A 22801-nucleotide genomic window follows, 5' to 3' on the forward strand; every position below is an offset into this window, starting at 1 on the left:
TACTTTCCTTATCCTATAGGAAGGAAAGTAATGTAATCGGGTCAAAATTTCGATGGTCAGTTTTTAGTGGGAAAACTAACACCCATATTTATGAACAAAATGCTGGCTCTTAAGTTCGTGCTAAGCATAGTCTCAAGGCATTTGATTGGTCAATTTCGACTTGAGACTGAACTAAGAACGAGTGTAAGAGAGAAAGGGGACAGGTAAGCCAGCCGTTCCAAGTATCGTACCGAAATTGAAGATAGAAGGAAGACACAATAGGAGAAAGAACTTTCCGCCGTCAGCCGTTCTTGGAGCAGCCGTTCCGAGAAGGAACCTTACCTGTTTCCGCCCCGGACGGAAGTCAAACCCGAGACCTAACGCTTACAAAGCAGGCTAACTAGGCTAAATTAGCTTAGGTATGTATGTGCTTACATTTTCAAATAACCAAAACTTTCTCAATAGCTGACCCTTACCAGGCCCGGGGTCTGTTTCAAAAATGGGTCCTGTCATAGCAATATTTTTCTTTTTTTTTTTCGAAGGGAATCGAACCTGCGACCTAATAACGGGCTGTAACAGGAGATACGAATAGTAGGCTGTTAAGGAATCTGTAGATCATAAAAAATGAATGAGAAATTCTTCGCTATAGCGTGAGTTATACTAACTCAGCACCTTTAGTAGCAACTCAGCAACTTTGTGTCAAGTGGTTGCCCTCGCGAAGATCCGAGCCTAGGTCAGTGGACAAATTAACCCTTCGCATGACCAGTTGGACAATTTCAACGCCCAGATAAACATAGTGCCTAATATTAGATATTTTTCTGGAGATTCTCGCTCAGATCAGTTCCTCCTGCAAAGATTGTCCTGCGGGGCAAGAGCCGAGCCAGGAGTTATATCATGAATTATTTGCAGTAAAGCAGAGCTTTTTCACAATATTTGTGGACAGCATTACTGTATCTTGCAATCAACCAATTTCTATGTACTTATATTTCAATATGTAATCTTTTTACACTGGTAATGCTGCCACTGGTCGCTACTCAATGAAAAGGAGGCTGAGTGCACCCCAAATTCCAAACACAGGGCCGAAAAAACTTCGGCCTCTCGAGGAATCAACCTCCGGCCTGCAAGCCTAGTGTGATACCCATTCGGCCACGGAGGTTGCTTATGTACCTAGTTTTTTTGGGTTCCCATTGATGTCGATCGATTAAAGTGTAGACCTGTAGACGTGAGAAAAATTGGTAACACAACGGACTAATTCAGAGCTACTAGTGAGGCAAGGTCAGTATCAGACTGGACTAATTTACTGCAGCATATCCTAAACGTTAGACGTTCTAAGAACGATCTTTATCTGTCTGGGATAATGTTTACTCTGGGAGGAAATTGAAACTAGGACGGTTATTATGCCTAACTAACTATAAGTAAGTAGTGAACCTACTCTCACTAGATTTTTTTTTAATTATTTTTTTTTAAAAGGAAAATCTTACACAACCACTAATAACTAATAATGTCTGCTAACATCTTTTGTCTGGCTTTTCGCCACCTGACGACTGCACTAAATGCAACAATGCAAAACCCGTCACAGTGGTGCCAAATCAAGGGGTTTCACCATGATTCATAAAGCCATTGGACCGTTTGGGAAACCTATCCCTCGTTAGCCTTGAATGATACCTATCGGATTAGGGGCCTTATGTCAGCTGATAAACTTATTACTCGATTGGAAAAAGTGTCACTGATTTCGAAATAATGATGTTGTAAATAACTGGTAGTTATCCCAGCTGATTCTGAGTCACTAATAAATATAAATCCGCGGCCTTTATCTCAGTGGATAGTGCCCCTCGCTAACCTTGAATGATACCTATCGGATTAGGGGCCTTATGTCAGCTGATAAACTTATTATGATTGGAAAAAGTGTCACTGATTTCGAAATGATGATGTTGTAAATAACTGGTAGTTATCCCAGCTGATTCTGAGTCACTAATAAATATAAATCCGCGGCCTTTATCTCAGTGGATAGTGTATTCTCTGGACACACTTCATAAACCATTAACCAGTTCCCACTAAAAAGGTAGCTAGGTATGTTAAGAAATACTTACTGCAAAACCTGTCACAAATTGACAAATCTATTCATAGTAGGTATTCATGCCTAAGTTCAGCACCGTTGAGTCTGGTGTGTGCCTGGATTGGTGACAGACTTAGAAAGAATCCGATTTCCCACATTTTATCAAAATCGTAGTGGTTTTTTGGAATTTTCTCGGAAACGAAGCCGAAGTTAGAAAAATGACCCACAGAACCTTGTTGGAAATGATGAGATCTACCTACCCTGAGTGGTTGTCAGTGTTTTTCTGGCGCGTCCTTTATGAATATCTTGGACTCGAACGAACAACCCCCAGATTTTGCACTAAGTAGAGAGGTTGGTACTCATAAAATGAATCATTAATTTCAGATTACGTAGTCACGTATGGACTGCGGAAAGAAAAATATACGCATACACATTCCATATTTTTACGTAAATATGGCTGGTAAAAATCCCCACACCTCAGTTTCCTCTTGATTCACCAGTAATTACCTCAGTAATACCTATTATTACCTGTAATCAAGCTTTTCCATACCTTGAACTTCTAGACTTCTACACAAAGATAGTCATATTTGAGGCCTCTCACACACGGGTCGAAATCAAACTAATTACTAGTAGGTAATCCCTAAGATTACTGAGGGTAAAAGGTAAAGGGACCTTTCAGTCTCATCTTAGCAGTATAAATGAATAGTATATTCTATTCTCTTTTCCTTCATTTGCTTCTCTTCTCTTTTCTTCTCTTATTTTTTAAATTGATTTATGATGGGATCCATAAGTCGTAGAAGAAAAAGAAAAATTCCCCAATTCCTCCATTTTCTCTGCTCTTTCACTCTAGCCTACATTAGAGCATGAGTCTAGCCTACATTAGAGCATGAGGTCTCTTTCAGCACTAAAAGACCTTATCACACTTGCCTCATTCACCCTTTGTATCGCTAATTAAACCGAATGACCTAATCTGACTGGGGGGCTTTAAACTGGGAGTATACGGAGCCTGAATTTTCCCTTGCTAAAGAAATAGCAAAGTTTAAGTGCGCCAGCCTAGTTAGCTTAGTTGGTAGTGCGTCTGCCTTGTAAGCGCTGCCCGCGGATTTGATTCCCGCCCGGGGCGGATTTTATCCTGATGGGATAATGTTCGTTCTCGGAACGGCTGGCTTTCTCCTATCCTGTTTTCCTTCTTGACGAAGAAGCAAATGAAGAATAAGTAAAAGTAGAAGGAACAGAAGAAGACGGAGAAGAAGGGGGCAAAAGAGGATTAGGAGAAGGAGAAGAAGAAGTAGCAAAAGAAACAGAATAAGAGGAAGGAGAAAAGAGAGATAGGTAACCAATATAACCATGTACCTATACGTCTATGGATTGAATGATACAAATACCTGTAGGCTGTAGGTACCTACCTATCAGTCTACAAGGAGCAGGTACCTACTTAGGTATCTCTTAGATCCAGCCATCCAGCCTACAAGAACCATCATACTAGGAATACATCACATAAAAATAATTCTACAAGACAATAATAATAGTAATTCCGGTCATTGTCAACAAGCACATTAAAAGTACCTACTTTACATTTTGTCTTATACGACTCCAATTGATATATGAGTCTATCTTTTTCTCCTCCAGTTTTACGTTTTTGCCTCCGAAAGCGGAGTCGAAAACGTATCGACGTGCAAGTGAGGGCGAATCACTCAGATTGGTATGTTAGACGTCAAATGTGACAAGGATGCGACACGAAACTTTTGGTTAAGATCGGTGCTCAAAGCAATCACCTTAGTTAGGACTGATTGAGAGGTTGGTCTGTACACGGGAAAAGGCGAAGAAAAGAAGAAGACCCAATCAGATGAATAAATTACAGCCCGTGTGTGAACAGCCTATTCCTCTACATATTCATACTTGATCTTCCACTAAGTATACCTTATAGACCTCGCATATAGGCTGGTAGTTATCCACCAGTCTGAATTTCCCTCTCTTGTAGCCACTAGGATCTTCAAGGATACCCAATAACTATTCCACTAAGTTATAGTTATTCCTCAGCATACCACTGACGAAACGTTCGAATTGTCTTCGAGTGATCTTGATTCGGACGGAGGTGATTGAAATTTTTGTTTACAAAGATCTTTTCTTTTATTTTTATTAGTTTTTTATTCTTCTTTTTATTTTATTTATTATTTTTATACGTAGTTATATAGGTAATATTATTAATAATATATCTAACAATTAAGAAATAGTTTGTGTTACTTTGTGCGAAGATTGTTATAAAATTGTGTAATTTTGAAATACTCGAAGTGCTGCGAAATAATAATAGTATTAGTCCTTTGACGTTTTTGCGTGATAGGTAATTTAATTAAATAGTTGAAAAATATTACCTAGGTATTATTGCCTTTTTCTGTGAAGTTCAAGAAGTGTGATTACATTAGGTATTATGGAAATTCTCACTCAGTGTTTATTCAATTGAAAACCAATTTTACGCTAGTTTAAATTCAAGATATAAATCTAATATTTAAATTCAACACCATTTAAAATTATTTTATGATAGGTATCTACTTAATCTGCTGATGTTCATATGTATTGATATGATTATGTTACACTAGGTAGAACATCTAATTATACTTGAGTGCAAAATTTTCGGGAATTTGTTATTATTTAATATCTCATTAAATAATAACAAATGATCTATTTTTTGTCATCTGTCTTTTGAAGATATCTAATATAAGTACCTAGGTACTTTATTTTTAATATAGGTAAGTGAATCATTAAAAACAAAAGTGCCATATGAGACAGTGATTAAAAACTTACGAAACCGAAGGAAACACAGTGACTCTACCTGTGTGTCTGGCAACAACCAGTTTCTGATGATGGACACCTGATAGATCGAAACGTCAGAGAACTTTCATATCCATTTCAAGGTGAGCTTTTCATGTTTTCTAAACAAAACTATACTGAAATTTTTGTTTTATTGGAAATTGTAACTGTAGATAATAAAGGGAGCTTGAAATATCTAGTTGTAATTTTGACATCTCCACTAGGAAGTCCACTAGGTGTCTTATTCGTGGAGGTGACAGAAATATCTACATTATTAGTGGAGATGACAAAAGTACAATCCACACGTTTTCGGAATATAAGAAAGATAACTCACAATGTGTCTGTCGTATGTTGTAGGGTCCACCATTTTGTGGGCAAGAAATTAAGCAAGAATATAGTAAATTTAATTTCGAGTGTTATAGGCTCCCATGGTCACTTAGGTTAAGCTACTTCGAGCTGGACGGAAAATAAAATAGGTAGGTCCATACTTGATATTCACACCAGACTGTCTTTTTTTTCTTCTTCTTCTTCTTCTTCTTCTTCTTCTTCTTCTTCTTCTTCTTCTTCTTCTTCTTCATTGTTGTCTCATTTCTTCAAACTCAGATTTCTGAGTGAATAAATTTGTTTGTTGGTATATTTTATAAACAACTTGCTTCCGAACAAGTAATGCATCTTCGGAACCTAAACAAAAGTAACTTTAGTGTAAACAAAGTGTGAGACATTTATGTAAACAAAAAAAGTAACCAACATGGTAACCTGTGTGACATTGACTTGGGAGTGCTACATGCTGACATACTATGTTGGACATTCCATCGTGACCCATGTTGACCCCCTATTGGCGGAACTAGGGTAGATTTTCCGAAAGTAGGGTAAGTTTTTCGACAGCTGGGACATAACGGGTTTTCCAATAATTTGAGTGTTTTTTTAGATTTTTAGACATATTGATTCTTTTCCCTCAAGTACTAGTAATCGAATTGGCCAGCCTAGTTAGCTTAGTTGGTAGTGCGTCTGCCTTGTAAGCGCTAGGCCGCGGGTTCGATTCCCGCCCGGGGCGGATTTTATCCTGATGGGATAATGTTCGTTCTCGGAAACGGCTGGCTTTCTCCTATCCTGTCTTCCTTCTCTCCTCGATTTCGGGACGATAAGACCATAGCAGTTAAAGTTCCCTCTGTCAAACCTCTTAAAAAAAAAAAAAAAAAAAAAAAAAAAAAAAAAAAAAAAAAAAAACAAAAAAATTAAAGTCAATATTTAAGGGTATTTGAGTGGAATTTTTGAGTGTATGGCCGCTATACACGCCCTACATGGACGCTACGCCACTGAGTAACAGGCTTCTAAAGGTCTCCGAACTCCTAATTTGGGTAGTTTTAGAACTTTCCAGGTCCTGTGGAAACAAAGTTACAAAAGCAGGGGTCTACACCTATCTACATAGAACAAAATGTGGAGTGATAAATGACACATAGGTGTTTGCATTTCCTCTTATACCTACACACAAAGCGTAGAACTTTCTAGAGAGATTATACCAAGTAATCTTAGTGGTAAGTCCTCTGCAACTTCTCTCCCTGACTCTGTCTCTAATCTCTCTCTCCTCCTCCTCCTCCTCCTCCTCCCTCTCCCTCTCCTTCTTCTTCCTCTTCTTTCTCCTCCTTCCTCCTCGTCTGTGAGGGACAACCTCATTCTCTTTTCTTTCCTTTCATCCTTCCAAGAATAAGAAATGTGTACCTGTATCTCGATTTCCGAACATTTCCCTTCTACTCTTCCTACCCTCCTAGAGTATATTATTGGGTACAACTTGTGAAATATCGAGTACAACATATGGAGTGCAACATGTGACTCAGATCAAATTGATGTGAGGTAGTCTTAGCGACCTCGTCTAGGTAAACATGTTTCCCTTATAGGTCAAAATCTACTTTACCAGGGTGTCCAAGAAATGGAAAAGCACAGGGTAGAGAGCGAACTAATGGAAACAAAAAATTTTCTCCTTCTTTTTCTTCTTCTTCTTCTTCTTCTTGCTCTTCTTTTTCTTCTTCTTCTTCTTCTTCTTCTTCTTGCTCTTCTTTTTCTTCTTCTTGCTCTTCTTTTTCTTCTTCTTGCACTTCTTTTTCTTCTTCTTCTTCTTCTTCTTCTTCTCTCCTCCTCGCTTCTTTTAGCGTTTCATTTCTTTCCCTCACCACTCTGAACTTTAATACAAAGATTTTATCAGAAAAAGACAGTTGAATTTCATTAGGTATAAGAAACAGCAAAAGGACAGCTGCTGATCTTGTGATTAGGAAAAGTACCTAAACCACAAGACAATGATGTTCAACAATTCTACATACTGGACTCCTCAAGTTTCTCTCCCAGGACTTTCGTGATAAAGAGGCCCCATTTTAATTTGATGGTAGGTAATGTGCCTTAGTTTCCCGGACACCCTGTATGTATACGTAACCTGGACACTTCATGTGGACCTTGCCTGACCCTTGAGGGACATCAGTTGGTATTTCACTCTTAACGTTAAATGACTTGGCTAGGTATTAAGCTTGATACGTTGAATGACTTAGCTAGGCATTCGCCTGATAAGTCGTCTATAACTTGAGCAATACCAGTTTGGTGATAACTAGATAGCTAATAAATTTATGAAGATATAGGATATAGGGGGGTACCTAGACGCTAGACCTTATACCTAGATGCTAGATGGAGTAAGTACCTAACTAAGTAGTTTCTATACAGATAATGTTTTTATTTTCATATGTTTAAACTATACCTATGAAATATATAAGGCCTTGTTTAGACTGCGGGAGTAAAGGGACTTTTCAGTCTCATTCTGGCAGGATAAACAAGGTACATTCTATTCTATTCTATTCAATAATGTAGTTAGTAGTTACTAATGTTTGTCATTTTGTAAGATCCTCTAATCGGGAACATTAAGAAATCGATGAGATTACTTGTGACTTGATTATTTATCGGTTCTTTTGCTACAACTCAGAATTGACGGACATACCAACTGTTGCCACTGCCAACCTAGTTAGCTTAGTTGGTAGTGCGTCTGCCTCGTAAGCGCTAGGCCGCGGGTTCGATTCCCGCCCGGGGCGGATTTTATCCTAGGTAATTTTATTTATATTATAAGCTCTAAATTTACTTAATTGTATTTTACTGAATTGTATCATTGTAAACTATCCCATCCGGGATTTTTAAAAAATAAATAAATAAATCTTTAGGCTCTCCAGAACAACCCCCCTCTCATGTTCAGCGAGAACACTTCCCTCATTTCGTACAAGCTGGATCTGAACATGTCCACCTGGATAGCCCCTAACCGGAGTCTGATTCAGTTGGGAACCTACAACACTCAGAACGGATTCAATACAAGCCGGAGTGTTGAAAAAATACCGCGCTATTTCCGAATTGGATCAGTCGTGGTAAGTATAGTACAGAAACACACTACCATCATGTCACGTCACGTGAGCTCAGGGGAAGTCATAAAGATGTAGTTGAAAGTTTTCCCACAATATGACACTCGTAATTTGTATTTGTTTTTCGATTGCAAATATTTCAACGGGTTACTTTCTGGTGTTCTCGTGTTGACCCAGCTCTTAAATGGGAAGTATTGTGTTTCTTCTCACCCATCTGATGAGAGGCATACTACGGGATGTGCATGCTACGACACAGACCCCACATGCGTCTAATGTAGCATTTCTTTCATTGATAGGTAGGTATACAATGAAAATGGCGGTGAAACACTCATCTTTTTTCTACTAAAGTAATTCCCCCCCCCCTTCCCCTTCAGTCAATTCCGTGGACCATGCCCGTGCGGGATCCCCTCACGGGATACATCATGCGGGACTATCAGGACCGGGAAATGTATAGAAACACACTACTATCATGTCACGTGAGCTCAGGGGAAGTCATAAAGATGTAGTTGAAAGTTTTCCCATAATATGACACTCGTAATTTGTATTTGTTTTTCGATTGCAAATATTTCAACGGGTTACTTTCTTGTGTTCTCGTGTTGACCGAGCACCTAAATGGGAAGTATTGAGTTTCTTCTCACCCATCTGATGAGAGGCATACTACGGGATGTGCATGCTACGACACAGACCACATGCGTCTAATGTAGCATTTGTTTCATTGATAGGTGTACAATGAAAATGGCGGTGAAACACTCATCTTTTTTGTACTAAACTAATTCCCCCCCCCCTTTCCCCTTCAGTCAATTCCGTGGACCATGCCCGTGCGGGATCCCCTCACGGGATACATCATGCGGGACTATCAGGACCGGGAAATGTACCAAGGCTACTGTATTGACCTCATCAACGAGTTGGCTAAAACAATGAATTTCCAGTATGAGCTGGTTATAGCCAGCCGGTTTGGAAAGAAACTGGCTAATAATTCCTGGACTGGTCTGGTGGGCATGCTCATGCGAGGGGTGAGTATGGAGAAATCCGAGAAACTGGTTCATAAAAATCTGGTGTGAACATCACACGACTTTCCTTATCCTATTGAATGATGCTTATTTGAGTGTTCTTTTACCCTAACTTTTACAATATCTCTAACCGTTTTGTCGCTATAGCTGAAAACCGCCAAAAAACGGTCGAAATCTGTCCAAAAGCGGTAAAAATACCGCCAAGCGCAGCAACCATCTCAAACAAACGTTTTGTGTTGCATCCTTGTCACATTAGTGAACCACATACCAAATTTCAAGTTTCTAGCTTATACCGTTCCCGAGATATTGTTAAATTACACCAAAAACCGCCAAAAAGCGGTAAAATGCCGCCAACCGTTGCACCGATCCTAACCAAAAGTTTCGTGTCGCATCCTTGTCACATTTGACAGCTACATACCAAATTTCAAGTCTCTACCTCTTACCGTTCTCGAGATATTTTGTTTACAGACACACGGACACACAGACACAGACACGGACCAATGGCTGAAACTTTGGATTTAAGCTCTAGGGACCTCAAAACGTGTTTTGGCACTAAAAACTGACCATCGAAAATTTGACCCGATTACATTACTTTCCTTCCTATAGGATAAAAGTAAAAAATGGTGTTTTGGATTATTATTCTGAAATCCAATTTTATCTAGTGAAGGTAAGTATAGAAATTAACTAACCGAGAATAAACTAACGTGAATTTCAAAAATTCATCTTTAGAGGAAGCCAATCTCTGAATTTGAGAAAACCTACCAAATCGGTTCGTGTAAAGATACACTGTGGCGTGCTTGGTGGAACTTGGTCTGGGCCACTGCCGATGCGGTGCGATCAGATATACCTAGTAATGCCACAAATATTAGGAAACTTAGGGTGGAAGAACTCTATGACCTCTATATAATTATACTTATTACTCTATGACCTCTTTATATACTCTATGACCTCTGTATATACTTATTACTCTATGACCTCTATACATATATATGACCTCTATTACTCTATGACCTCTATATATACTCTATGACTTCTATATATAGGTACTTATTATGTATTGGCCACGCTTATATGACCTCTATTACTCTATGACCTCTATATATACTCTATGACTTCTATATATAGGTACTTATTATGTATTGGGTTATTTCCCCTGATTTCGGGTGTGTTGGAATGTCGAACTTCCTGAGAGAGTTCCGGAACCCACTCACTCGATTCCTAGGGCAATCTCTATCATTCATCTTAGGGATACTTCAAGGATATTTGCGCTCATCTATAGGATGTCTTCGGACAATCTTTTTCTGACAATAGACCTAGGTACCCATAGCCCATACCCCATACCTTCTAGCGATTCTAGCCCATCTGATGAGAAGCATACTACGGGATGGGCATTTGAGCATGCTACGACACAGACCACATGTGTCTAATGACTCTAATGTAACTGTTGTTTCATTGCTACGAAATTAAAATGACGGTAAAACTCTCTCTCCCCTCAGGATTTTCACTCTCAAGGAAAGCATTTGGTTTGCTCTGACCTCTTTCACCCCCCAGGGTGGCGGTGAGGCGCCCAAAGCTCTGAGTGGGCGCACTTTAGTTGCCGCCTATTGGTTGTTCGTGGTACTCATGCTGGCGACCTTTACCGCTAATTTAGCCGCCTTTCTGACCGTCGAAAGAATGCAGGTAGATTACTTCTAGCCAGCTTACGATGCACCTAGGTATCACTTTTTTTGTATATAGGTAAATATATATATATTTTTTTTTATTTTATTTGTATTTATTAAAGTGTTCTAACATTGAATTAGAATGTTATATGACACATAAATATTTTAGATTTAAAAAAAAAAAGTTTAATACCTAGAAGGAACTGTAACTGCTAGGGTCTTATAGTCCCGAAATCAAAGAGAGAAGGAAGACAGAATAAGGAGAAAGCCAGGCGTTTCAAGGACGAACATTATTCCATCAGGATAAAATCCACCCAGGGCGGTAATTGAAATTTGTATGAACGCCTGAAATCTACGTGATTATGCAATGTGCTAGACACCCAATTAAAGAAGCTGTTTCTCGAATTTGAAATTTGTATGAACGCCTGGAATCTACATGATTATGCAATGTGGTAGACATCAAATAAATTGTGTATCAAGCGTGCCGGGAGGCGCGCGAACGTCAAGAGTTCGAAGTCTTATAGTCCCGAAATCAAAGAGAGAAGGAAGACAGAATAAGGAGAAAGCCAGGCGTTTCAAGGACAACATTATTCCATCAGGATAAAATCCACCCAAGGCGGTAATTGAAATTTGTATGAACGCCTGAAATCTACGTGATTATGCAATGTGCTAGACATCTCTGTTTTCTCGAATTTGAAATTTGTATGAACGCCTGAAATCTGCATGATTATGCAATGTTGTAGACATCAAATAAATTGTGTATCAAGCGTGCCGGGAGGCGCGCGAACGTCAAGAGTTCGAAGCCCCGCCCTGCCTATATTAACACGAAACAGAATGTCATCATTTTATTCTAGTCACCGGTTCAATCGCTGGAACAGTTGGCTCGTCAATCACGTATCAACTACACGGTGGTGGATAACTCCAACGCTCACGAGTATTTCAAAAATATGAAACACGCTGAAGATATAATTTACCGGTAAGATAATTAATTAGGAAAAAATAATAATAACAATTTAATAAAAATAGAAGGGGGACCTAGCTCCAAACATTACTGAAATTAGATTTATTTAACCTTCCTAACTTCCTATCATCCTAACGAAAATCGCGTATAATATCTCTAGTAGCGCGGTCTAACTTTCTTGACTTGGCGGGGCGGAGCGCTACCGCGCTCCTTAATACCTATCCGTTTAAAAATGGGCAAAAAAATTAACTAAGACAAGACAAGGAATATAAAGCAGACAAACTTTTTTTTCCGTAAAATAAACACGATATCAAGATTATTAAATTTTTTAAACAAGCAATAAATTTATTAAAATTAAACGCCTATCTTTGGAGAACAGTAACTTTTCCAAGAATTTTCTTATTAACAAAAAGGATAAAATCCACCCAGGGCGGGAATTGAAATTTGTATGAACGCCTGAAATCTACATGATTATGCAATGTGCTAGACATCCAATAAAAGATGCTCTGTTTTCTCGAATTTGAAATTTGTATGAACGCCTGAAATCTGCATGATTATGCAATGTGGTAGACATCAAATAAATTGTGTATCAAGCGTGCCGGGAGGCGCGCGAACGTCAAGAGTTCGAAGTGCCGCCTGCCTATAATAACACGAAACAGAATTTCATCGTTTTATTCTAGTCACCGGTTCAATCGCTGGAACAGTTGGCTCGTCAATCACGTATCAACTACACGGTGGTGGATAACTCCAACGCTCAACCCTATTCGATAGCCGTACAGCAAGGCAGCGAGTTGGCTATTGAGATAAGCTCTGTGTAAGTACTTAAATACTTACTTACTAAATACTAAGCCAATACTTAAATAACCAAGCTGATCCAACTGGATCCAAATTTACAGCTTGAACCAACAAAGCACAAGCCAAGCTTACTTTACGTGTCCCTGAGATAGACATGATACCTAACTCACGGTCCTGGAAGGATTGTGGGGTTTAAAGCCCCCTTGGACGCTTAGAAACAATATCTGGGCTCCTTCCGTGTCCAAGCTAGGCTGGTACAAGACAAGCTAGGCTGGTACAAGGCAAGCTAGGCTGGTACAAGACAAGCTAGGCTGGTACAAGACAAGCTAGGCTGGTACAAGGCAAGCTAGGCTGAGTTAACTTGACTGATCAACTTTTGTTTAGTAGACTAGTTGATTGAGATTGAATTAAACCATAATAATTTAAATCACGAAGCAGTGCGTTAAAGATCCACCTTTGTGCACCTTGGGGGGATAAAGAAGAAAAGAAAGAAAAAAGTCCTGAAAACATAAAAAAGTGTTTATCCACCGATTGTAACAATTACCTAGGTATAATAACCCATCCTATTAGCCTGAAATAAAAGACAAAGTCAGGAGGGAGATAATTAACAAAAAGTAATTAAGGACAAAAGAAATCTGGGAAATTACTGAAATTAGAAATTAGGTGTGCCTAACTTTCTTTTAATTTCTTTTCTGTCACCTCCAGGATTTTGGACTTGCAATCGGACAGATATTTCGAGTTTCTGGACTCCAAATATTGGAATTCAACGCTGAAGAATGAACAATGTGCCAGTGATGACGAATCAGAAGGAATCACGCTGGAAAGTTTAGGTTGGTATCTACGTCCTGTTCCAGAGAAAGATGTCCTCTGCTCCATAGACAGAAGAATATTTTGACATGTTTTTGTTTATTTTTTATTACCTAGGTAATTTCTGTTATCTTTGTGGGGACTCGAACCATCTAGCTACGAATCTAATGACTTGGTCAACTGCTCTAACGGAATCTTACAGTTTATTCACACTTCCGAGTTGAAATGTTGTACATTTTCCAAATTTTCATCTCCACTTTCTCCAAGTCAAAGGGTAATATTTGCCTAGCAAGCAAATATGTAGGTACCTACCTAAATGTGCTTCTCATTAATTTCATTCACAGGTGGTGTTTTCATAGCCACCCTATTTGGCCTCGCCCTCGCCATGATAACGCTGGTGTTGGAAATTTTCTACCATCAGAAGAATCGAACCCGGCACCTCAAGGAACCACTTACCCCGGGCAACATCCGCCCGCGCCCAACCTTAAAAGTCCCAAAACCGAAATTCAAGCCGCAAAAGTCTCAAAACCTGTTGCTTGGGTCTCAAAAACGGTTTGAGCAGAGGTCCCTGTTTGGGGCACTCCGACCGAAAACCACGAAGAAATCGATGAAGGCCTGGGAAAAGGTGTTGACGGAGACAAAGGAATCTTCTCAGAAAGTGGAGTCGAACCAAGATGGTTTTCCAAATGCTTTTCTGTACGCTAATGATTTTGGCGGAGCTCATCGGCTGCAGGATGGAAAGAGCAAGTACGCTAGGACAAGATTCATCAAAGTCCTTCCCTCAGACAACTGGTATTGAGGATTTATTCAGAAAATAACTAGGGGTTAAAGTGCTTGCTAACCAGCGGTGAATACACCAGTTCCCCGTAAATCACAGAAGTTAAGCAACGATGAGCGCAGTTATGGATAGCCGGACTGCGGTGGCCTTTCGAACTCTTGACCTACGCTCGCCTTTCGGGACGCTTGATGACACATGGCGTTAAACCCCTTAAAAATAATAAAATAAAACAGATGACAGTCATAATAATGACTCTCACTTTTGAGACTTTCAGTCTTTGAAATTTTTAACTCGGGCGATGTTTAACATTTCCACAATGCACGGGGATTGTAAAGATTTAGCGACACTTCTCTGTAAGCTAATGCTTTATTGTGAGTAACATTCACATTATTTTCCTTCTGTCTCCACATAAACACATGATTCCACATAATATGTATATTTAACATATTACATTCTCGGATTCTCGTACTAAACTTACATTAAATTCTTGATGTACCACACATGCCATGGTAAACATGCTAAACAACTAAACATACCTCGTAAATTTCCCCTTTAATAATATTGAGTCTTTGCGACATTAGACTCAAGACAGTCTAGACTCCAGAGGGTTCCGAGGACCTTTGAGTGAAGTTTACAGTTCCGTAAAGACCTACCAAAATAATGTCAGCACCAGAACCATACCGTCTGAAACAGTGAGCCTTCAGCATTGCATTGCTCCAACCTAATTATGATTTCAACACTCAATATAGGTAATGTTGTAACAGTATTCTGGCTGCAATCGCATCACAACGACAATTGAGTTGCGGTATTGTAAATGTCAAAACTGTGATTACAGCTTTAGGAGGGTAGCACGCTTGTCTCCTAAAGACCAGATCGTGGGGTCGGCTCCCCCCCGGAGCGAATTTTAAGTTAGAAGACTCCTAGAATAATAAACTGGCTTTCTCCTATCCTGTCCTCCTTCTCTCTTCGGTTTCAGGACGATAGCAGTTACAGGAATGGCCGTATTTAGGGGCCTCCCTCTTTCGAGCTTCATTTTCTCCTTTACAATAGGACAGACTCTCAAAATTTGGAGCATCACAAATATTCCCAATTTAAGGTGTTTCATAAATGAAATTCATTTTCAATAATTCCCATCTTCCAGTGATTCGCAAACCCATTCCGAAGACCTCCCTGTTCAAATTCATGACCGTGCTCAAGTCAGAAGTTTGGCTGTCGATTGTCGGAGCTTTGGTCATCACTGGCATCATGATTTGGCTGCTGGATACCTATTCGCCTTACAGTGCTCAGAATAATCCCCAGGTCTATCCGCCGTCCACGAGGTAAGTATAGAAATTACCTAACCGAGAATAAACTAACGTGAATTTCAAAAATTCATCTTTAGAGGAAGCCAATCTCTGAAGGTGAAAAAAAACCTACCAAATCGGTTCGTGTTGTAAAGATACACTGTGGCGAGTGGCGTGCTTGCTGGAACTTGGTCTGGGCCACTGCCGATGCGGTGCAATCAGATATAACTTATAGCTTATAGTAATGCCACAAATATTAGGAAACTTAGTGTGGAAGAACTCTATGACCTCTATATATACCTATTACTCTATGACCTCTATATAATTATACTTTTTACTCTATGACCTCTATATATATATGACCTCTATTACTCTATGACTTCTATATATAGGTACTTTTTATGTATTGGGTTATTTCCCCTAATTTCGGGTGTGTTGGAATGTCGAACTTCCTGATAGAGTTCCGGAACCCACTCACTCGATTCCTAGGGCAATCTCTATCATTCATCTTAGGGATACCTACTTCAAGGATGTTTGCGCTCATCTATAGGATGTCTTCGGACAATCTTTTTCTGATAATAAACCTAGGTACCTATACCTTCTAGCGATTCTAGCCCATCTGATGAGAACCATACTACGGGATGGGCATGCTACGACACAGACCACATGCGTCTAATGTAACTGTTGTTTCATTGCTACGAAATTAAAATGACGGTAAAACTCTCTCTCCCCTCAGGATTTTCACTCTCAAGGAAAGCACTCTATTTAGGTACATAGAAAGTCAACCTTACAGAGGGATTTAAAATCCCTATTCCTCTAGTTACACTGGTACACAGTACACACATTACGCAAGTTTAAACGCTCATTTTTGAAAATACTGCAAAAAAGGGGTGGTTGGGGTCAGCAACTTTTAAAGACAAGCTCCATCAGATATTCTGAAGACCTTATCAACCATCTCAAACAATGCAGCATAAAATTATTTTTTTTTAAGGAATCCAGATACTTATTTCTTTATGTTACTTGCTGCAACAATATACCGCCCATAGGATTTCGTGAATATCTCATTGTACAAGCTCCATCAGATATTCTGAAGACCTTATCAACCATCTCAAACAATGCAGCATAAAATTATTTTTTTTTTTAAGGAATCCAGATACTTATTTCTTTATGTTACTTGCTGCAACAATATACCGCCCATAGGATTTCGTGAATATCTCATTGTTAGTAAGTTGTTAGGCCCGATTCTTGTTTCTCAGTTCCCAAGTTAACGAAGTTGTTAAAGCTACTCTGTTACTCGTCTGTCAGATTTTGATATTCTGGTTTCTTTGTACAACGTTTTTATTGGAGCTCAGAGATTTTGTAATTTATTGTATTCCCATTAAGAACCTAACTTGTTTACGTTGCGACTGCTTTTCTCAGTGTTTGAGTGTGTTTCTCATATACGAAATATGAATCTGTAATGTTCTTTATTTTTTTTTTTTTAAGGAATCCAGATACTTATTTCTTTATGTTACTTGCTGCAACAATATACCGCCCATAGGATTTCGTGAATATCTCATTGTTAGTAAGTTGTTAGGCCCGATTCTTGTTTCTCAGTTCCCAAGTTAACGAAGTTGTTAAAGCTACTCTGTTACTCGTCTGTCAGATTTTGATATTCTGGTTTCTTTGTACAACGTTTTTATTGGAGCTCAGAGATTTTGTAATGTATTGTATTCCCATAAAGAACCTAACTTGTTTACGTTGCGACTGCTTTTCTCAGTGTTTGAGTGTGTTTCTCATATACGAAATATGAATCTGTAATGTTCTTTCAATATTACATTTCTGCTTGCCCCATGCTTCGCTAGGGTGAAAATAATATTTTCGGTAATCGAGCTCGGTACCCTGGAATCTGGAATGATGGATTTTCTGAATTCGGTGGATCATTTTAGGGGAAGTCTATTCTCTTTTTTTCAACATCTTTCGTAGTTTTCTATCAAATTTTCGGATACCTATTAGTTGGCCTTAAATTTTTCGGATTATAAGATTAGGTCTGTTTGTCTGTCACAAATACTTAGTTGACGTATGTCCCCACATAGTTGACGGGCCGTCGATCAACATCAATCAACATTGATCCATTAAAAATTCACATCGATCGACAGCCATCGACTATGTGTGGACATACCTTTAGCTGCAATACTTACCTACATGAAGACCAAGAGGTGGCTCATTTTCAAATCCGAGGAACACCTACTCCTACTCCAAAATCTTCGTCAGACGATGTTCACGTTTCGGGACCCTGGAACACATAACAAAATAACAATAAGATAACGTTGTTAGACAAATGGAGAAATGTCCGATATTGCTCAACTTCCCTTCAATGAGAGCTCAGTACCCATAGAGAACATGAAAGGCGTTTAGTCGTAAGCAAAACACTTACAACATTCATTCTGACATTCGCAACATTCACGCTGAGGTCAAAAGTCTTCAAATTTGATACCAAGGATCATCTTTTGTTCGCTGAAAATCGTGATGGAAATAATGAATCGTGCTATTTACGAGAGCTGACGTCCAAGGTAGATTAGGAACATGCCGCTTGCTGAAGCAACTGAAGTTACTGAAGTGGTTGGAAATAGATCTATCCATAATTCCATACAAAAGTGTGTTTCTTTATTGGGTTATTTTTAAGTTTGTAATTATTAAATAATAAATACTTGATTAGACCACCTCTGTGACCGAATGTTCAAGAGCGAAGACTCTCAACCTGGAGGTGTTGGGTCTTCTTTCTTACTTTTTTTTTTACATCTTATCGAGTTCAACTTTTCTTTTTTACTCTTTGTTGAAATTTTCCTTTCTTTAGATTCAAAAATGTCAGATTACTTAATTTTACTCAAAAACTTTTCGTAGGTAGGCTCTTTCCGATTTTGAAGAGTTCTCAATAATAATTACAGAGAACTCTTCAAAATCTGAAAATAATTTTGATTTATTGCACTTAGGTAGGTATCTCCTTAAATGAGTGAGAAGGTAGATAGATAGGGCCTTTCTTCTTACCGCCTTCTTTCAGATTTTCTTTCTTTTGCTGGGATAATGTACTAAAAAATGACTTTCCATCAAAGATTTCAACGATACCTATCTATTTTCCAGTGTTTGGAAAGAAATCACATTGAATGCATCCAATGATCAAAAGAAGTTCCGGGTTTGGGATTATCCCGTTAAGGCTCCCGCAGTCTAAACAATACACAGAAGGCAAGGTTTGAATGGGAAGGTTTGAATGAGATTGTTTTATCACTTCCTAAAACTTCCTATCTGTTTGTCTGTGTTTTGTGAAGATAAGTGCTTTCCGCCTCTTTTTTATGTACCTACGTCATACCTAGCTATATGAAACAGCTGTTACCTATATCTAACCTTGAACGTGACGGCTCTCTACCCTGTGGCGTGTGGCATAGCCTGCAAATAACTTGTTAATGTATTTTTGTATAGTCCTACATTCTGACCCTATTTTACTCCTCAGCCAGGTAGTCCACACAATACATAGTCGACGGCCGTCGATCGATGTCATCTGAAATCGTTCACAATGCCTAGTAGTGCTCACTTGAATACTCGGTCTACCCGGTACCCGCACTACTTGCTACTCGAGTATATCGAGTTCGGTTTAACGTTCCTCAGCCAGGTAGTCCACACATAGTCGACGGCCGTCGATCGATAACAACTGAAATCGTTCACAATGCCTAGTAGTGCTCACTTGAATACTCGGTCTACCCGGTACCCGCACTACTTGCTACTCGAGTATATCGAGTAATAGTGTCACAACATAGATTCACCTCGTCGATCAATTTCGATCGACGGCGGCCGGCGACTCACAGCTCTAAAATAGCTGCTGATGTAGTTCTCACCTGATACAAGGAGTTGCCCGTGACATAACTAGAAATATAATGCGAGCCGAAGCTCTTCACGAACTCGATCACAGATATCTATTTTCCAGTGTTTGGAAAGAAATCACATTGAATGCATCCAATGATCAAAAGAAGTTCCGGGTTTGGGATTATCCCGTTAAGGAACAGTATGGTCAAATCTTGGAAGCCATTGAGAAAACCGGACCTGTATCAGACGCTAAAACTGGTTTCGACAAGGTAAATGGTTCATTTCTGTTGTAGGTACCTATATTTAATAATTATCTATATTCTATATCATCGAAATGTTACCATGGAGACCAAATCAACAGATCAAAATTTAGTTCAGATTTTTCCATGGTCGACAACACATCTTTTCCTTTTATCAAATTATACATTTCTCTATTTCAATATATATCAAATGCGTGCAGTTTTTATTCATAATAATGTCGTAGCATCTGAATCCGATTTCATCTTCTGAATCTTTTTTCACTGATTCTGAATTCATTTATAAAGTTCCGATTTGGCTTTTCGAATTCTGAATCTATATTCTAGGGTTCAGAATCCATTTCATAGGGTTCTGATTTTCTCAGGTTCTTAATCAGAGTTTCAGGTTCTGAAATCATTTATCTGATTCTAAATTAATTTATCAAGTTCTAAATATTGATTTATTCTATTATTGATACTTTTTTTAAGTTCTGAATCAATTTCTCCTGTTGTCAATCCAATTCTCCCGTTCTATTTATTTATTTTTATTTATCTCACAGGTTCTGAATCAGTTTATCTGGTTCTAAGTCCATCTCTCAGGTTCTAAATTCATCTCTCAGGTTCTAAATCCACGTTCCAGGTTCTAGAAAGTGAGCAGGGTGAGTTTGCTCTGATTCATGATTCGGCTGAGATCAAATATGAGGTGTCCAAGAATTGCAACCTCACTGAAGTTGGCGAACTGTTTGCAGAACAACCCTATTCGCTTCTCTCATCACTACGGGCTAAAAAATTCCCGGAGGGACGGACCCTGCTTGTTTATTTTAAAGCTAATAATTTTAATAAACTTTGTGTTGTAGCCAGTAATATAGGTATTTACGCGTTTCTTTGCCACAAGAAAAAGTGTTTTAGTTTAAAAATTCTCGTTTTAAAATTGGTAGGTACGTGAAAAAAACCCAAGATAAAACAGCGGCTATAAGTATACACCTATAAGAGGACTCAAAATGGCGGACGTTTCCCCGGTTTGCTGCAGCATTGGCGAGTTTGAGAAGTACGCTCTGAGTGTTTTGGACCATGATGTTGCAGATTATTATACCGGGGCAGCCACTGGGGAGGTAAGTTGTCATTTTACTGACATTTTGTAACAATGTTTTTTTTTTTTTTTTTTTTTTAAAAAAAGGGGCTCGATCACACTTGACGTGTCGCCTGGGTCGACCAAGTTCGCCTGTTTGGCGACCACGTCATGCAGAGTGATCTGGTCTGGCGTCAGTTCAGTGGCGTCGTCGCCGATTTTGGCCATGGTGCGATGTCGCGCTACCCGGATGAGGACGTAACTGTGGTCGCCAGTCACGTACGTCACGTTAATACCTGAGGGATGGAAAGAATAGAATAGAATAGAATTACTCATATAGAATCGAATAACTTCTACTAGAATAAGATTGAAGAGTAGCTTTACCCCCGCAATAAAGTCTTTGTTTAGCATTAGTCGTTCGGTGAATTGTAGAATGTACACTGAAAACTCAATACGAAGCCCCGAAGACCTAAAGGACCCGAAATGAGGCTTATTTTATCACCAGATTCACAGTTTCATGTTTATAAAATAATTTTTAGAGGTTTTTCATGCATCTGCAGTCGTGCGGAAGCCAAAATTGAACATGAGACTGATGTAGACCTTGGAGCTTCGAATTTTGACCATCAGTGTAAACTTTCCCCGTGCTGATTGGCGAAGAGTTACTTGGTAAAAATCCTTCGGTACCCTTCATCGCAAACTTACCGAAGTACCTCGCCAGAACTGTTCGTGTCCAGCTTCCAGTGAAAGCTTGCCAAGGCTTGTCCAACCTCTCCAGGTAGAAATCACGAAAGTAGGCTTGAAGCAGTTGCTTCACATTATCACAGAACTCCATATGAAAATCTCCCGTAAACACTTGATTAGAAGCTATGCTTCTCTTTACACTGTGGGGGAATAGACAAAAAGAAGGAGATTAGAAGTGCAGTTAAATTTATACCAGAGGCAATCACACTTTGAGCCAGTTCCCATCGGCTCACTGGAGTTCAGTAACATTGATATCCGTATGGATGGCCATCAGGGTAATCACGTGTCACTGGCTTTTCCCGGCCCCATGGCCCCATTCAGGCTGCTTGAGATTAATTTCAGTAGGCGAAAGTTTGTCCCTGAATTAAGGGTAAAACCCCATCCCACAGTGACGTTGAATCCATTCAAAAGAAAAAAAAATCCGGGTTGCCCACTAACTTACTTAAAAAAGAGGTTTGATAGAGAAAACAGTAACTGCTAAGGTCTTATCTTCCCGAAATCGAAGAGAGAAGGAAGACAGGATAGGAGAAAGCCAGTCGTTTCGAGAACGAACATCAACCGCTCAGGATAAAATCCGCTCCGGGCGGAAATCGAACCCGCGGCCTAGCCGTTACAAGGCAGACGCGCTACCAACCAAGCTAATTCTTAAAGTATTGGCTTACCTTTGCTCAACACTAATATTGGCTCACCTTTGCTTAACACTAATGTTGCTGAAGATGTCCGCGCTCGGTTCGCGTATAATCCAGGTCGGATCCGAATCGTTACGCGGAATCACGCGCATGCTCAAACTCAGGTAACCATAGCGGCTGAAAATGTTGATGGCGGAGCCCACGTGGATTTCGGCCAGAACAATGTCCTCGACTCGGACGCACAAGATGAGAACCACTGCGAGCGAGCTCAGAACATGATTCAGCATTGTATCCTACGGCCTGGAACAAGGGACAGTTAGGATTGAACTTTGAGGTGAAATTTGGTGAAATTCTAAGCATACAAGACGTTAGCCGTTGAGTCTTTGCGACATTAGACTCAAGACAGTCTAGACTCTAGAGGGTTCCGAGGACCTTTAAGTGAAGTTTGCAGTTCCGTAAAGACCTTCCAAAATAATGTTAGCACCAGAACCGTACCGTCTGAAACAGTGAGCCTTCAGCATTGCATTGCTCCAACCTAATTATGATTTCAACACTCAATATAGGTAATGTTGTAACAGCAACGGGTACATGCCTCAAAATATGGGTATGGGTATATAACAAGATAATAGTAAGATTAATAAGGCACTTTTCAGCCCACAATCATTAACAGTTCAAAAGAGGGAAATATTACAGATCTGGAAATATTACAGATGAAATATTACGGAGGGAAATATTACAGAAATATTACAGATCTGAGTAATTCTT

The 22801-nt window shown here is 39.3% G+C and overlaps 2 protein-coding genes across 2 annotated transcripts in view; one reads left to right on the forward strand and one right to left on the reverse strand.

Annotated features, from left to right (window-relative positions):
• LOC113468221 (ionotropic receptor 25a) overlaps positions 1 to 20461 on the forward strand; it is a 21983-nt gene extending 1522 nt beyond the window's left edge. Inside the window, exons 2-9 of the mRNA XM_026824988.1 lie at positions 8047 to 8235; positions 9027 to 9242; positions 9969 to 10118; positions 10734 to 10919; positions 11755 to 11876; positions 19483 to 19630; positions 20238 to 20359; positions 20455 to 20461. Coding sequence (XP_026680789.1) covers positions 8047 to 8235; positions 9027 to 9242; positions 9969 to 10118; positions 10734 to 10919; positions 11755 to 11876; positions 19483 to 19630; positions 20238 to 20359; positions 20455 to 20461 — 1140 coding nt within the window. The remainder of the gene's footprint in view (positions 1 to 8046; positions 8236 to 9026; positions 9243 to 9968; positions 10119 to 10733; positions 10920 to 11754; positions 11877 to 19482; positions 19631 to 20237; positions 20360 to 20454) is intronic.
• A 9-nt stretch (positions 20462 to 20470) lies between these two features.
• LOC103511131 (torso-like protein) lies at positions 20471 to 22323 on the reverse strand. Its single transcript, XM_026824989.1, has 4 exons — positions 22097 to 22323; positions 21369 to 21547; positions 20779 to 20962; positions 20471 to 20480 (listed from the first exon to the last, which is right to left on the reverse strand). The coding sequence occupies exons 1-4, from the start codon at positions 22321 to 22323 to the stop codon at positions 20471 to 20473; spliced, it is 600 nt and encodes a 199-aa protein (XP_026680790.1).
• Positions 22324 to 22801: the final 478 nt, after the last annotated feature.

Source organism: Diaphorina citri, unplaced genomic scaffold (genome assembly GCF_000475195.1).
Source record: "Diaphorina citri unplaced genomic scaffold, Diaci psyllid genome assembly version 1.1 scaffold678, whole genome shotgun sequence".
Lineage (NCBI taxonomy): Eukaryota > Metazoa > Arthropoda > Insecta > Hemiptera > Psyllidae > Diaphorina > Diaphorina citri.

Coding starts and splice junctions, on each gene's coding strand:
- LOC103511131 (XM_026824989.1), bottom strand. CDS start 22,323: ATGCTGAATCATGTTCTGAGCTCGCTCGCAGTGGTTCTCATCTTGTGC. Junction 21,548..22,096: donor AACATTAGTGTTAAGCAAAG/GTGAGCCAATAT, acceptor ATTCCCCCACAG/TGTAAAGAGAAGCATAGCTT. Junction 20,963..21,368: donor AGTTCTGGCGAGGTACTTCG/GTAAGTTTGCGA, acceptor TCCATCCCTCAG/GTATTAACGTGACGTACGTG.